Genomic DNA, 15184 nt, shown 5'->3' with positions numbered 1-15184 from the left:
GTTTCATTTATCCAGGATATTTAAACACGCGTGTATATTCATACATGCATATTTGCAGACAACATGCATTATACATGTGTTATACGCGCACACATGTAATTTACACATATAACTTAATGGTCTGTTACTTAATTGTAATTCATTATTTTATTGATTATATCCAATACCATTTATCTAGAGCTGGGAGGGAGCCATTGACTTCTTAGGTTAGAGATGAAGAGCAGAGGCCCAGGACACGGAAGGGACTTGACCAAAGTTGGAATTTCCTAAGGAGATAGGAGATCTGGGATTTGAACCTGGCTCCTCCAGTTCCACATCTCACCCCCCGGGAGGTTTCCAAAGACAGGATTTGTGACTTTGGGGCTCATCTTTTTTTTCGTACTCCCAGGAGTTTCTAGCACCGTGTCTGACATTCAGGGAACATTTGATCATTTTTGGTTGGCCGCCCACTATTTTTAAAGGTCAAGAAGATACGGCCAGATTAAGTTTGGTTTGGTTAATTCATTAATTAGATTTAAACGAGGTCCGGCATCAGCTTTCCCCCCACCTACCTCACTTTCTCACATGGCTCTGGAGGGGGCTGGGACTCTCATTTAAGGAGTGTCGGGGGTACATTTCAGGAGACAAAAGGAAAAGGCATGGGGAGCACACCTCGGCGGGGCCCAGGCCACAGAGCATTCCCAAGGACAGAGGGGATGACATAGTGGGATGACTCAGGAGGAGAATTAGCCACAAGGCAGCTGTGTGGGAAGATCATGAAACCAAGCTGCCAGGGAGAGCTGGAGGGGAAAATAAAAAGGACTGAAGTGTGTTGTGTTTGTTGTTGGAGGCCCCGTTGAGTATGTAGCCACCAGGAGGATGTGGAGGGCTGACACGGAGTTGCCCATCAGAGGCACAACCTGTAGCCTGAGCACGACGGGGACCTCATTCTCGCCCAGGCTGCCCACCTTCTCCGGGACCCTCTGGTGCAGGCCATTCGTTGTTGCCCTCTTCTTGCCTTTCTCTCCAAGACTCGAGACTCTCCCAACTTCCTTACAGGACCCCCTTCACCTGTTTCTGGGCATCTGGTTTTCTTCAAGATTCCACTCAAGAACCATCTTTGGGAGGCCCTTCTTGACTCAGCCTGCTGCTGGCAACCCTCCACCCTGAACTGAGCTCAATTCATTTGAAGGATCTCTTCTAAAGATGTTCTGATCTGGAAGGCATCTCAGCATCCTTTCGAGTCTGAGTCCGACTCATGCCAGGAAGGGGTTTCCCTGACAACATCCCCATCCAGGATGCTTCCAGTGTCTGCTCGAAGACCTTTCTCAGGGCACCCATCCAGGTTCTAAGCAGCCATTGTTCCTTCTTTAACTCTTTCCTTCTTTCTTAGTAGCACTCCCTTTTTGGCTTCGTATCCCACAGTGCCTGGGGCATAGGAAGAACTCAATAATTGTTTGTTCCCTTGTCGGTTCCTTGCTCTCTTCCCAAAGGCAACTGGGACCCTGCTAAGATGCATCTATAATGATGTGACTTTTTAGCGCATCCAGATAGGCTGACAAGTCCTTTCCATAGCTCACTGGTGTCTCACAACAATCCTTTGAAGCGGGCGTTATCATTGCCATTTTGTTGATGAGGGAATGGACTCCCAGAAAGACTGTGACTTGTCCAAGGTCACACAACTAGTAAGTGTGAGGTGGGATTTGAACTCAAGTCTTCCTGACTCCAAAGGCAGCATTTTCTCTGCAATGGCTGGCTGCCCCTAGATAAGCAATCAGAAAACATTTGTTAATTGTTTACTAAGAGACAGGCCCCGTGAAGGGTCCTAGAAAAGCAAATTATTTCATTTTCAAAAGTGAAATATTTCCCAGGGGAAAAGTACAACCTGTGGGGTTAGAAAATGTGAAGTTCTAATCTCACCTGAGGCTTACTGTCTGGTGAACCGTGGCCAAGTCATCCCTTCCCTGGGCTTTGGGTTCTCATCCGTGACACGAGGAGATTGGACTATGGGCCTTGAAGGCCACTTCCAATCTCTACTTACCTGGGACCCTATGACCCATTCCTGGCCTCACAGGGCTTCATTTCTAGCAGACAATAATACCATACTAGTTGACCCGTTTATAAGTTTATAAAGCACTTTCTATATTTCCTATCAGTTAACTCACCTACTCCCTGGGAAGTAACTGCTAACAGTATTATGAGACTCATTTTACTGATGAGAAAGCTGAGGATCATAGAGAGGAAAGGACTTGTCCATGGCCCCAAAGCCAGTTCATTATAAATCGGTGATCCTTTGGTCCTAAACGTCAGAGGCAGAATTGGGACCCAAGCTTTTCTTTCTTTACTGTACCCCACTTCTCATAACTGTTAATAAGGGACACACAGAACCCTTCAAGACTGACAAAGCCCTTTGTATCCACTGAGCCTTACAATGCTCCCTTGCATCAGGTAGTCCAGGGACTATTATTCTCACTATACAGATAGGAAAACTGAGTCTCAGAGGGGTTGTACCAGAGAAGGCACAAATTGGAGTCTAACTCTCTCTCTGCTGCCCCATGCTGGCTTTCTCCCTGACACTCTCCATGGGGATAGGCTCTGTGTCTCGCCTGTCCCCCCCACCCCCCATTGCCTAGGACTTAATAAATATTTGTTGCATGAATGATGAATGAGCGAATGAATGAACCCCCTGTTTTAGCTGCTCAGAAACATCTGGGCTTCAAAGAAACAGTCCTGGTAACCGTGGCTGCTGAACCGCCAACAAGGCAGCCCATCCATCACCAGGCACCCCATAGATGGTCTCCTTCTTGGCTCTGATCATCCCATGGGGCAGTGACTTAGCTCCAGACTCCCGGGGAGGGAGGGAGCTCTTAAAGGCTTAAGGGATTTCTAGGCACCTTGAATATCCTTCTTCTCTTTAGAGAGGATAAACAGACTGGGTCTTCTCTGTGCATTGTGGGCGATTATCCCCTTTAAGTCCAGCCATAGTGTGGGAAACTGGAGATTCAGTTTCGAGATTTCAAGAAGGAAGTCCTGTTTGGGAAGGAAAAGCAAAAGCATTTGGGGGCACTGAGGATCCTTCTTCCTCCTTTGGGGGGTTTAACAGATGATGCCCTTTGGGAATGGACTGGTTCTGTGGTCTCCCAGGCAAGGAAGAGCACCCAACTGGGGAAAGAACTACGACCAATCTTATCTTTGATGGTACCAGTGTAGCCGCAGGCATGTCATTGAACTGCCCTGGGCCTCAGTTTCTTAGTCTGTAAAATGGATGCTTTGACCTAGATGACCTCCTAGGTCTCTTCTGACCTTAGAGCTGTCCTACCAAGTGGGCATTCTTGATGTTGGCACAATCACAGCCCAAGCATTTCCTTGACCAGCGTCGTTCTCGTCCCTATCCAGCCTGAAATGTGCAGAGGACCCGTCCACTGTGCTCGAAGGCTTCTATTCATTGGGAACTGATGCTGTGCTTGAGCTGGCTGGATAATCGTACCCAAGAAGGTGCCTCCTTCCCCGCAGCCAAGAGAGTGGAATTGAGGGAGACTCCAGCCCCCTTAGAGGGGGTGGCTGAGCCTGGGGAACCAGAATAAGAGACAGGCCTGGAGGTGCAGGCTCTGCTGGAGAGGTGCTGGGTGTGCCCCCCTTCCCTGGAAGGACAGGGCCACTTCTGAGTAGTCCAGAGGCTCAGGGGAGATGGGTGTAGCCTTAGACTTGTTTCTTCCCAAGATGAGAGGCCTTTGGGCACCTTTTCTTCTCTCCTTAGTGAATGTCCTTCTCTGAAACTCTTTCATTTGGGAAGAGAAGGAAAATGGGATCATAGACGTGGAGCTGGAAATGACCTTAGAGCTCAAGTCCGGCCCTTGCAATTTTACAGACGTAACTGAGGGTCGGAGGTGAAATGACTTGTTCAGGGTCATAGAGCTAGAAAGGTTCTGAGGCAAGATTGGAACTTAGCTCTTCCTAACTCCATCTACTCTTCCAGCCTGGGGATTTTCACGGAAAAGAGGCACACTGAGGCCTGGGACCCTTTGGGGTTGGGGGACAGGCGGCTCAGGAAGTGTGGATAGAGCTGTAGCTGAGTTCCTTGGTGGACTTCCCATGAACAATGGGCTGGGAAGCACATCCACAGAACACTGTCTCCTCCCCAAAGTTGGAATTCTAGGTCTTCATCTCTTAAACCTCAATCTTTTTATATTCACTAGTGGTGGGTGGTACCCTCCCTCTTTGTAGAGGGGATAGATGGCCACATATCAGACATTTCACCGTGGAAAATTCTCTTTTGGGGTCTGGAAGTTTGGAATTTGTAGCCTCTGAAGTCCCTTCAGGACAGAAATTCTATGCCTCAATGGCTAGACTTGGAGTGAGGGATCCAAGGTTCAAGTCTTACTTCATGCACTTGCTAGCTATGTTACCCTGGACAAGTCACTTGCCTCTCAGAGTTCTAGGCAACGCCTTAAGACTTGGGTTAGAGAGCTCCCCACCAGGTGCTCCTGTTCCTGATGAAATCTGCTTCAGAGCAAATAGATGTTTGCAGCGCCCACTAACAGAGCAGTTGTTTGGACCCCTCAATGGCTGGGGGATGCTGGGCTGTGGTCCTTCCCCCAGGATGGATGTGGCCTCTTCTTCTAGGAATTTCCATTTCTAGGGACCTCTCTTTAGCCCAAAGATCACAGACATAGACTTGGAAGGGCTTCAGAGATATCTAGTCCAGCCTCTTCCTTTTAAGTGATGAGATAACTGAGGCTCAGGAGGTTCCAGTGAACCCATCCATGGTCGCCCACGTAGTGTTAGTGGTGGTTGTGGTGGTAGTAGTAGCAGTCGTCATAGTAATAGTAGCAGTAGCTAGTAATAGTAATAATAGTAGTAGGAATACTGGTCATCAGAAGAGTAGCAACAACAGTAGTTGTAATAATTATAATAATGGACAGAGTAATCAATCAGTAAACATTTATTAAGTACTTACTATGAGCCAAGAAAGGGCAGCTAGGTGGCTTACTGGATAGAGTCAGGAATATTCATCTACATGAGTTCAAATCTGATCTCATGTACATACCAGTTGTGTGATCCTGGACAAGTCACTTGACTCTCTGTTTCTCTTAGTTTTCTTATCTGTAAAATAAGCTGGGGAAGAAAATGGCAGACCATTCTATTCCCTTTGTCAAGAAGACCCCAAAAGGGGCCATGAAGAGTTGGACAAGACTGAAACAACTGAACCCCAATAGCATGTACCAGGAGTTGTGCAAAGAGCCAGGGATACAGAAAGACACAAAAGACAGTCCCTGCCCTCAAGGAGTTCCTCACAATCTAACATGGGAGACAACCTGCAAATAACTATGTATAATGCAAGTTATAGACAGGTAAATAAGAAATAACTAGCCAAGAGAAGATGCTAGAATTAAGGGTTAGTAAAGGATTTCTTTAAAAGATGGATTTTTATCTCTCCTGATTAGAGAAATGCAAATCAAAACAACTCAGAGGTACCACCTCACCTAGCAGATTGGCCAATATGGCAGCAAAGGGAAGGTATCTCTGCTGGAGGGGATGTGGTAAAATTGGGATGCTGATGCATTGCTGGTGGAGTTGAGAAATGATCCAACCATTCTGGAGGTCAATCTGGAACTATGCCCAAAGGCACTAAAAGAAGGTTTGACGTTGGATCCAGGAAGACTACCCCTAGGTCTGTATCCCAAAGAGAGAAAAAACATGGGAAAGAATTTGTTGGTACTAAAAAAATATTTATAGCTGTGCCTTTTGTGGTGGCCAAGAATTGGAAACTAAAGGGGTGTCCTTCGATTGGGGAATGGCTGGACACACTGTGTTGTGTGATGGTGATGGAATGCTGTAGTGCTGTGAGGAACGATGAACAGAGGGACCTCAGAAGGAGCTGGAAGGACCTCCGTGAACGGATGCAGAGTGAAACAGGCAGAACCGGGAGGCCGCGGTGCCCGGATTCTGCAGCACAGTGGAGGGATCCGCCAGGATGGCCTCGGCTGCTCTCAGCGACACGACGATCCAGGACGACTCTGCAGGGCTCGTGACCAAGAACACTGTCCGCCGGCAGAGAAGGAAGCGGGGGCTCCAGGGGCTCCGGATGCAGATTGGAGCAGGCGGGTTTTCCCTTGTGGACCTGAGTCTATGCTGGGAGGTTGGGGTTGTAGAAGATGATTCACTTCCAAAAATGCATAAGATGGAAGCATGTTTTTCAGGATAATAGATGTAAGCTGGAAAGTAAAAAATAGATAAAAGATGGGCTTTGGGTGAGGACTTAAAGTAAATAAAATGATAATAGTAGGGACGGCAGTGGCGATGGCCAGAGTATCCAGCAGTCATGGAGCACCTCATAGCTTGCAAAGGGCTTCACTATAGGGTCTCATCTGACCCTCACAACAATCCTGGGATGTCAGGGTTTATTATTCCCATTTTACAGGAGAGGAAACTGAGTCTGGGCACGCTGAGGGTCTTCGGCTAGTAAGCATCGGAGGCAGGGCTCAGATTCAGGCCTTCCTGCCTGGGGGAGGGAATTGGCAAGGGCTGGGCTCATCATGCACCCCTTTTAAAGATGAGGAAACTGAAACAAAGCATGATGGAAGACTTGCTGAGGTAGGACTCAAACTCGGGTCTTGCTGCCTCCCGTGCCAGCACTATAGCAGCCTCTTTGTAAGCAGTGGAGGCAGGATCTAGAGCTGAGCAGACGGGTTCTGCCCTACTTCTGTGCCTCACTTGCCCATCAGAAACCCCTCCTGTCCTCTCCGAGTCAGGGGGTGGCCGCCTCTCCTTGGTTGGATCTGAGAAGGGGTTCAGGCCTCGCGGTAGCCTCGCGGTAGCCAGCCGAGCTCTCCTTGTGTGGAGGCCCCTCCACAGCCCACGTCAGGCCGCAATCTCTTGGTGGAGGCTCAATCACACAACAAGAAATGCTGCCCATGGCTGTGTCTGGCCCAAAGGATCTGGGCTCCTCCTCTGGCCAAGCTGCCTCAGCCTGTTCTCTAGAACTCCTCTTCTTGCACCGGTTGCTGGGTGTGTAGGTGGCAAGGCTGCCGCAGTCCAGGCTGAACCCCTCCACCTCAGCCAGGAGCCATCCTTTCCCCAGGGGTGCCCGTCATCTGCGAGGACGCTGGAAGTGCCTACTATGTGCCAGGCATAGGCCAGGCACTTGGGAGCCTCCCCTCCTGATCCCCACTGGACTTGTTTGGAAGCACCCCGGGGAAGCTGCACCCTCCACAGGAGATGCTAGACACCCTGAGTACCCTGATTCAAGAAGACCCTGAGGGGTCTGGGTGTAGGGGAGGAGGGCAAAGTGGGGGTAAGACCTTCTTCTCCTGCCCCACTGCCTCCTATCCCTCATCTCTGGTCCCCTTCCTCCCCCTCCCCCATTGATCTGGGTCCCCCCTTCAGTTTTCCCGAAGTTCTTGTTCCAGCCAGACGTTTGGACTCCAGACTATCAAATGTCCCTGGACTGGGATACAGGATGTTCCCTGATTCCGAGCTTTCTTGGCAGCTCTTGGGCTCTTGTGGAAAGGGACGTCCCTACCTGCCAAGGGCTGAGATGAACCAGTAATCCTTTTGGAGACGGTCCCTGCAGTGAGGAGAGCATCCTTCCAAGACAGGGCTGTAGCCCTTCTCATCTTCCTCCCTCCAAGATGACACCAGTGCCTGCAAGCTAAGGAGAGAGAGCACCTCTCCAGAGCCTCATGGAGGCCGGCCCCTCAAGATGGAGCCTTGGGGAGGTTCCATCCCGAGGGCAGGTGCAGTGAGATTCCTGCATAACAGGCAAGTGTTGGGCCAGATGGTCTGAGGGCCCCCCTCCACACTCGGCTCTGACATTCCATGATCCTGAGCGCCCCCCCCCCCTTGAGGGCCAGAGGTTTAGAGGAGACGAAGAGGATCTTCCACCTCTAATGGTCAGTGGGGCAGACCTGTGGATAGAACATCAGGATGGAGTCAGGAAGACTCGAGTTCAAATCTGCCTTAGACTAACTGTTTGACCCTAGACAAGTCACCATTTCTTTTTATTAATTGTATCCCCAACATGTCACCTAGTGCTGGGCACACTACTAGGTGCTTAATAAATGCTGATTGGACTGAATATCTCCAAACCTCAGTTCCCTAATCTGTAAAGTCAGGAGAAGTTGTAGGGTCTACCCGGATGGATTGTTCCAAGAATTAACAAAGGTCAAGCGCTTTACAGACCTTGAATTGCCTTAAAATATTGCTGCTGCTGGGGGTGGTTCCTTCTAGTTCTGGGTCTATGATCCTAAGGAACCTAGATGGAATTCGAACCCAGGCCTCTGACTCCATGGCCGGTTTCTCTTGAGTCTCAGCGAAGGGGCACCTGGCCAGGAGGGCCCCTGGCATCAGCACATACTCAATGAGCTGGTGAATTGAACTGATCTCCCTGGGAGCCCGGACTGCCGGCTGATGACTGCTGGGAGACGAGCCTGGAGCTCACCCTTGTTCGTCTTTTCACTTCTGTAAGCAGTGCCAAGAACCGATGCCTTTTCCAGCCCGCTGACATTCGAATCCATCAGCAACTCAAACTCGGGCTGGAAACCCCCAGTGCAGGCAGTCGACTCTGCACCATGAACGCTGTAAAGTGAACCGTGTCCCTCCTCCTTCACCAGTTGGGGAGCCGTGAGAGGAGGCTGCACAAATCTTGAATGTAGAAGATGTGGGGGGGGGGCAGCCACGGCCCCCAGTCCTTCCTTGGGCTCCGCCCCCTCCCCAAATGGATCTTTGGCCGGCATGTTCTTCTCCCTGAGAGCCCCATGCTTGGCCCGTCCAACATGATGTGAGAGGTCACCCCAGTGACGGCATGACATACCCAACCGAAATATCCCATTTCTTGGGAACGAGTGAAAGCGAGCCGGCGGGGGAGGTGGAGTTCACACGCATGCGGAGCCTCTTAGGAAATCAGCCCGTCAGATCTCCGGTGATGTGATGTCTCTCTCGTTACCTAGCCAAATGTAAACAAGGACTAGGGGGAAAACAGCCGCCCATTAGCGCCCGTCGTTTACTTAGTGGACGCCATGAAATTAGCCAGGTGGATTTCCAGCGCTCTCTTTTTTTCGGCTTCCTCTTTCAGCCTCAGCCTTTATTTAGATCCTCGCTCGTCTGTTTGTATTATAGGTTTCAGAATAGAACTTTGGACATTTTTCAAGTCTTTCTTTTCGCTTTTAAGTAGGGCTCTTTTTTCCTTTGGACTGGACTTGGGATTCCATTAGTATGAAAGCACTTCTTCTAATACCTCTGTGGATTGTTCATTCTCTCTGTCTTACCATCTTAGAAAGTTGTCCTGGTAGGACAGACACTTGTCCAAGGTCCCACAGCCAGTAATCAGGTCTTCCTTTCATTTCTCTGGTCATTGCTACCAAACCTAAAGTAAAGGCTTCCATTCTCCTAAAGATGGCTCAATCCCAGCTGCTTTCATGGAGGGCAGTATGGAAGGTGAGAGGAGCTGGAGTTGGGGAAGGGTCCATTATTCTTCCTTCTCTTGCTACTGGCTTGGATCATCCCCTTTCCTACACTTAGAGTGCTTCGAAGAGATCTTTTCCATGTCTACACATGGTTCATCACTGGCAAAACAAAAGAAAATGAAATAAAATGGCAACAACGATGACAACAAAACCCACCAACTACACCCTGCTGAACACTTTCATTGCTCGTGGAATGAGCTACAATCCCCATTGTTCATTTTCTGAGGCACTTCCTGGCACTGTCCGTTTGGGGGGCAGAGAGCATCCCCCAAAGAATATTGGTAGGATTGTTACCAACACGAAAAGGTAGACTTTGTTCTCAGAGTACATACATATACCTTTGGAGTTGAGCTGGCCAGACATTTGGCCATCAGGCTGCTGCCAGAAGTAAGAAAGCTGGCTTGCCAAAGTCTATAAAAATCCCCCCAGTGTGTGATTTAGGGGACTGCCAGCCGAATATGAGCCAACAGCTGGTTGTGGCCCCCAGGAAAGTGAATGGGATCTCTGGCTGCATTAAGGTAGATGTGGTGTCAGGAGCTCAGGAGGTGACAGTGCTGTGCTCCAGGCAGCCACATCTAGAATATCATGTTTGCTTCGGGGTGCCCCATTACAGGCATGGCTTTGAGTTGCATTAGCCATGGTAGAAGCATTTGGCTCATTTTCCTTGACAAGTGTCTTGGGTGTGGGGGTGTCAGGCAGTGCATTGTAGTGGGAAATACTAGCTCCAATTTCTCCACCACTTTGAGCTTGGCACAATGTCTTTCTCCCCTCAACCCTGTTAGACATGTAGCGTGAGGATTGTTTTTCACATTTTTCACATGAGAGAGCTCCATAAAGCCCAAGAAAGGAAGTGATTAGTCCATGGTCCAACAGCAAATGCACATCTGAGATCTCGAATCTGGGGTAAATGTACTACTGGGGGGCTGGGAGTTGGCAACTGTGGGGCAGAGGAGAGTCAAATTGCTGGTACCATCTATCCTCTGGAGAAACCAGCTTGCAGACCTTTTGGGATTGGGGGAAATTTGGGTCCTGGGAGCAGGGCATCATGGCAAAAGGATCCTGGTGGCAGTGTGGATGGGTGAAGCATCTCATTAAGTTAAAAATCTATGATGCCTGATTGGCAAATGGCTAATGAAGGTGTGACACAGCAGTGTAATGAATATTGTTGTCCAGTCATTTCCCAGTCATGTCTGCCTCTTTGTGTCCCATTTGGGGTTTTCTTGGCAAAGATACTGGAGTGGTTTGCTGTTGCCTTCTCCAGCTCATTTCCTAGATGAGGAAACTGAGAACAAACAGGGTTAAGTGACTTGTCCAGGGTCACACAGCTAGTGAGTATCTGAGGCCAGATTTGAACTCAGATATTTCTGACTCCAACCCTGGCACTCTACCCACTAGTGCCAATTAGCTGCTGAGGATTCAAAGACAAAAAGGAAAGCAGCTCCTATCATTAAGGTATTTTCATTCTGCCAGGACTGTGGAGGGGAGAGGCTACCACATGTATATAGATAAGCAAAATTTAAATATGTCGCTGTAAATCTGATGGCATACGATGGCTAAGGGAGGAATTATGGCTCATACATGGGGAAAAAATGTGTCCTCTTATAGGTCTGTCCCCTAGGCCAGGTGCCCTGTACTAGTTACAGCTTAGGTCTCAGGAAGGATCCAGAGCAGCCTCCAAACCCAACATTCTTTCCAATAAAAAGATGGCTTCTCAGTGCATTTGGCATATTTGTAATGAAAGGCTCTGAATTCAAATCTTGGATTTTGCACTTTTTCTTCCTATCTGATGGGGGTGGGGGTGGGCTATTTCACCCTCTAGGCCTCAGTTTCATCACAGGTTAAGTGAGAGATCTGGGCAAGATGTCCTCTAAGGTCTCCTCTTGCTTCTTTAGACCATTGGATGGCAGTTTGTCCGAGGTGTCATACCAAGAAGGGCTCCATCTCTGATCCACCCTGAGGGACATTTATATATGCAAAATAGAATGGAAGAAGGACTCAAAGCTGGGGGGATGGGGAACATTTCCTGGTAGGGGGTGATGAATGAGCTGAAAGCGTTGCCTGATGCCATGGAGAATCCACATGGCTCCAATACCTCTCCACCATCGCCATTCAGCTATGATGGATCATAGAATCAGGGCTGGGGTTAGAGACCAGCGATCCAGCTCCCTCAGTCTGCCTGGGAGGAAAACGAGGCTCAGAAAAATAAATGACCCGCCCTGGGCCATCGGGCTAGTAAGTACAGGGGTGGGATTTGAACCCAGGTCCTCCAGACTCCAAGTGCAGTCCTTGTCCGTGATGCACTGGCGCCTGCTAGAGCCTTCTTGGAGGCTGGCTTTGGATGGCTCGGGCCCCTGGGATCAAAGGAGAAAAATAAGCCGATTACAAATGGCCCCTTGCTCACTCCCACTCTTTCTCTCCGTGCTTTTCCAGAAACAGACGCGGCTGTGTCCGATGCTGCGGAGCTGGTGCCTACCTCGTCCTGGAACATTTCAAGTGAACTCGACAAAGGTGAAGGGCAGAGCCATGGGGGAGGCAGGAGCGGGGAGGGGGCGGGAGCTTGCCCGGAGGGATGGGGGGGGGGGGGGAGCTGACTTGGAATTTGGCCGGCTGCGCCTGGCTTTGAACTTCCTGGTGTTTTGTACCCGAGATGCAGGGAGGGGGGGAGGCCACTAGAGCCTCGGGTCTCGGGGAGCCCTTCACGGGGAATTACCCGGAATGCCGTGATCTCCCTCCCTGCCCCTGCCGCCGCCGCCGCCGCCTGCGCCCAGTAAAGTGTTCCACATGGGCAAAGTGCTTCAAGATGTGAATCACTGCTCGCGCCTGACCTTCCCAGCAATGCCGCGAGAGCCGCGTAGCTGGGGATCTCATTCAAACCTAGTGCCCCAAACGGGGCCTCCAGGGGATGACCTCGGACAGCGAACCCCCCAGGTGTTCGGGACTCCGGAGGAAGCGCAGTGATTGCTAATGGGCTACCCACAGAGGCTCGCTGGCCTCGGCCCTTATGGCTGGCCTGTGATGATGTGTGTATGTGTGCTAGTGTGTATATAGGCAGGCTTGTGTGTATGTGTGCTGGTGTGTGTGTGTGAGAGAGACAGAGAGACAGAGAGAGACAGAGACAGACAGAGAGAGAGGGAGAGAGAGAGAGAGAAAGAGAGAGAGGGAGAGAGAGAGAAAGAGAGAGAGACAGAGAGACAGAGACAGAGAGAGAAATAGAGACAGAGAGAGAGAGAGAGGGAGGGAGGAAGGGAGAGAGACTAACAGAGAGAGACAGAGACAGAGAGAGACAGAGAGACAGAGAGGGAGGGAGACAGAGAGGGAGGGAGACAGAGAGAGAGAGAGAGAGAGAGAGAGAGAGAGAGGAGGGACAGAGACAGGGACAGGGGCAAGGGAGAGAGAGAGGAATGGGGCAAAGTCATGGGAGGAAGGAGGCAGTCAAGCAGACCTGAATGGGCTCTAGTCTTCATCCTTGAGGGGGCAGCTCCAAGTCTGACCTCCCCAATCATCCCTGATGAGTTGATTACTAGTTAATCACCCAGCACTTTTGTCCCAGGGGACTGGCAGTGGCACATTTTGATCAGAGACTTGGCTCTAGGATCCACGCTGTCAAATTTTCAGGGACATAGAAAGGGGAGGGAGAGCAAACACTGGGTCAAAGTCAGTTCCCCAAAGTCTCCATGACAGCTGATCAAAGAGGGATAAACGCAGAGGCTTACACTTAGGCTCCAGTACTCAGCATCACAAGGAAAGGATGTGAGGAGGCCTGACTAGATAATAGTTTGGGAGAAAATGATCTGGGGGTGTTAGTGGACTGCAAGGTGAATATCAGTCAGCAGTGGGTCATGGAAGCCAAAAAAGGCCAATGAAATCTTTTGCTGCATTGGCCCCCATCTATGTCCCATCCCAACCGGAGACAACAATAACCAACAGATAGAATCTCATGTTTATTATACTAATAACAGTAAACCTATAATGTCAGGATAGTATTATACTACACTATTACTTAGTATACTCTAGGATTACCTACTTGTTACACATTAGTAGTATACCACAGGATGATACTGTAGTCATGTTAATATTCCAGTATCCTAACACTGTGGTACTATGGGGGCAAGATCTATTTAGGGTTAAAAGAGTTCCAAAGAACTTTGCAAATCTTGTCTCATTGGTTCCTCACAGATATCCTGGAAATGATGCCCTGCTCTTCCCATTGATTTCATGAGGAAACTGAGGCTGAGGGGAATTGAGGGATTTGCCCAGGGGCACACAGCTAGCAAGAACAGGAGGCAGGATGAGAACTCAGACCACCCGAGGTCCAGGTCCAGCATTCTTTGGAGGGAGGGCACCTACCAGGTACCAGGGAGTCTTTAGCCTGAGTCCTTTTCTCTGGTTAGACCATCAGTAGATTGAGAGCAGGACAGGACTTTGAGGCTGTTAAGTCCAACCCCCTCATTTTACAAACAAGGAAACTGAGGATCAGCAGTTATGTGCTTTTCTCCTTTCTCTCTCCCTGTTTCTCACCCCCCCCCCCTTAGATGCTTAGATGCTTGATGAGATTTAGAAAGAAATGTGGGAAGCTGGGTAATCACTTGTTGCATTCCACATAGGGTTGATGGATGCTTCGATTTTGGTGTCACCGACCCAGGAGTCCCTTGAACTGGTCCTAATTGTGGACTTCTCTGAGGCTGCTCCACCCCCACAATCCCCAGCTACCTGAGACAATAAAAACCAAATATCAGAGTCTGGCACTTATTTAGAACTTTAAAGCTTACCAAGCCCTTCCCCACCACATCCGGGAGAGGTAGGCAGGGGGAGTATTCTTGTCTCTGTTTTACAGATAAAGAAACCGAGACCCAGGGAGGCTCGGTGCTTCCTCCATGATCATAAACCTCCAAAGTCTGTCACTGGGAATTCAGTCCAGCTCTTGGGGCTCCAAGTGCAGCTCTCCTCCCAGGACACCCCAGGACACCCTCCTTCTCGGATACTCTGTCTTTAGACATTCCTTGTGTCTAAGGCCACCTGGGTCCACATTGCTTGAGCGATTTGAGCTGGGACCAGTGAATGAACAGCTTCTTCATTTGCAAAATGGGATTTGGAGGGGAGACAAAGAAAGCCTGGCTGGTTTAGCTCAAGCCTCTGAGATTCCTCCAGCTCCAAACTGATGGTCTTAGAACCCCCCCCCCCCCCCTGCTTTTCTCTTATTCAAAAAGCAGTCCTAGAGAATTCCAGGGCCTCTCACTCCTCCAGGACCCTGCCTCAGCCATCATCCCCTCTCTCAGGCTTCTGGATCTGGATGCAGGTGATGCCCACATCCATAGTGACAGTCTTAACCTGTTCCAGAGTTCCAAGTGCCCTCGGGGCATTTCTACCTTGACTTCCCACTAGGATCTTCCTCTCTGGGGCCCAAACTGAGCTGATTACCTCCCTGCTCCCCAACTCCCCACATCTTCTGACTTTTTATTTTCTTTAGTGGTAACACCACTCATATATCTCTTCATGTTTGACACCTTGTAATTATCTTTGCATTCAGTTATTGCATGTTGTTGCTTTTACCCTTCTAACATCTCTTGACAGAGAGCTACAGTTGAGGTCAGAGGATATGAGTTCAAATCCTACTTCTTCTAGGTACTATTTGGGTGACAGGGGCAAATGCTTCATTTCTCTGGGCTGTAAAATGAGGGGCTAGATGAACCATCTGAACTCTGCATCCTGATCCTGGGATGGCCAGTATAGACCTGGATGCC

General features: G+C 49.6%; 1 protein-coding gene across 1 annotated transcript in view; it reads left to right on the top strand.

Annotated features, from left to right (window-relative positions):
• ROR1 (receptor tyrosine kinase like orphan receptor 1) overlaps positions 1–15184 on the top strand; it is a 343618-nt gene that overhangs the window by 196490 nt on the left and 131944 nt on the right. Inside the window, 1 exon segment of the mRNA XM_007480467.3 lies at positions 11874–11951. Within this exon segment, the coding sequence (XP_007480529.2) occupies positions 11874–11951 (78 nt within the window).

This window comes from Monodelphis domestica, chromosome 2 (genome assembly GCF_027887165.1).
Source record: "Monodelphis domestica isolate mMonDom1 chromosome 2, mMonDom1.pri, whole genome shotgun sequence".
Lineage (NCBI taxonomy): Eukaryota > Metazoa > Chordata > Mammalia > Didelphimorphia > Didelphidae > Monodelphis > Monodelphis domestica.
This window is presented reverse-complemented; position numbering and strand designations above follow the sequence as displayed.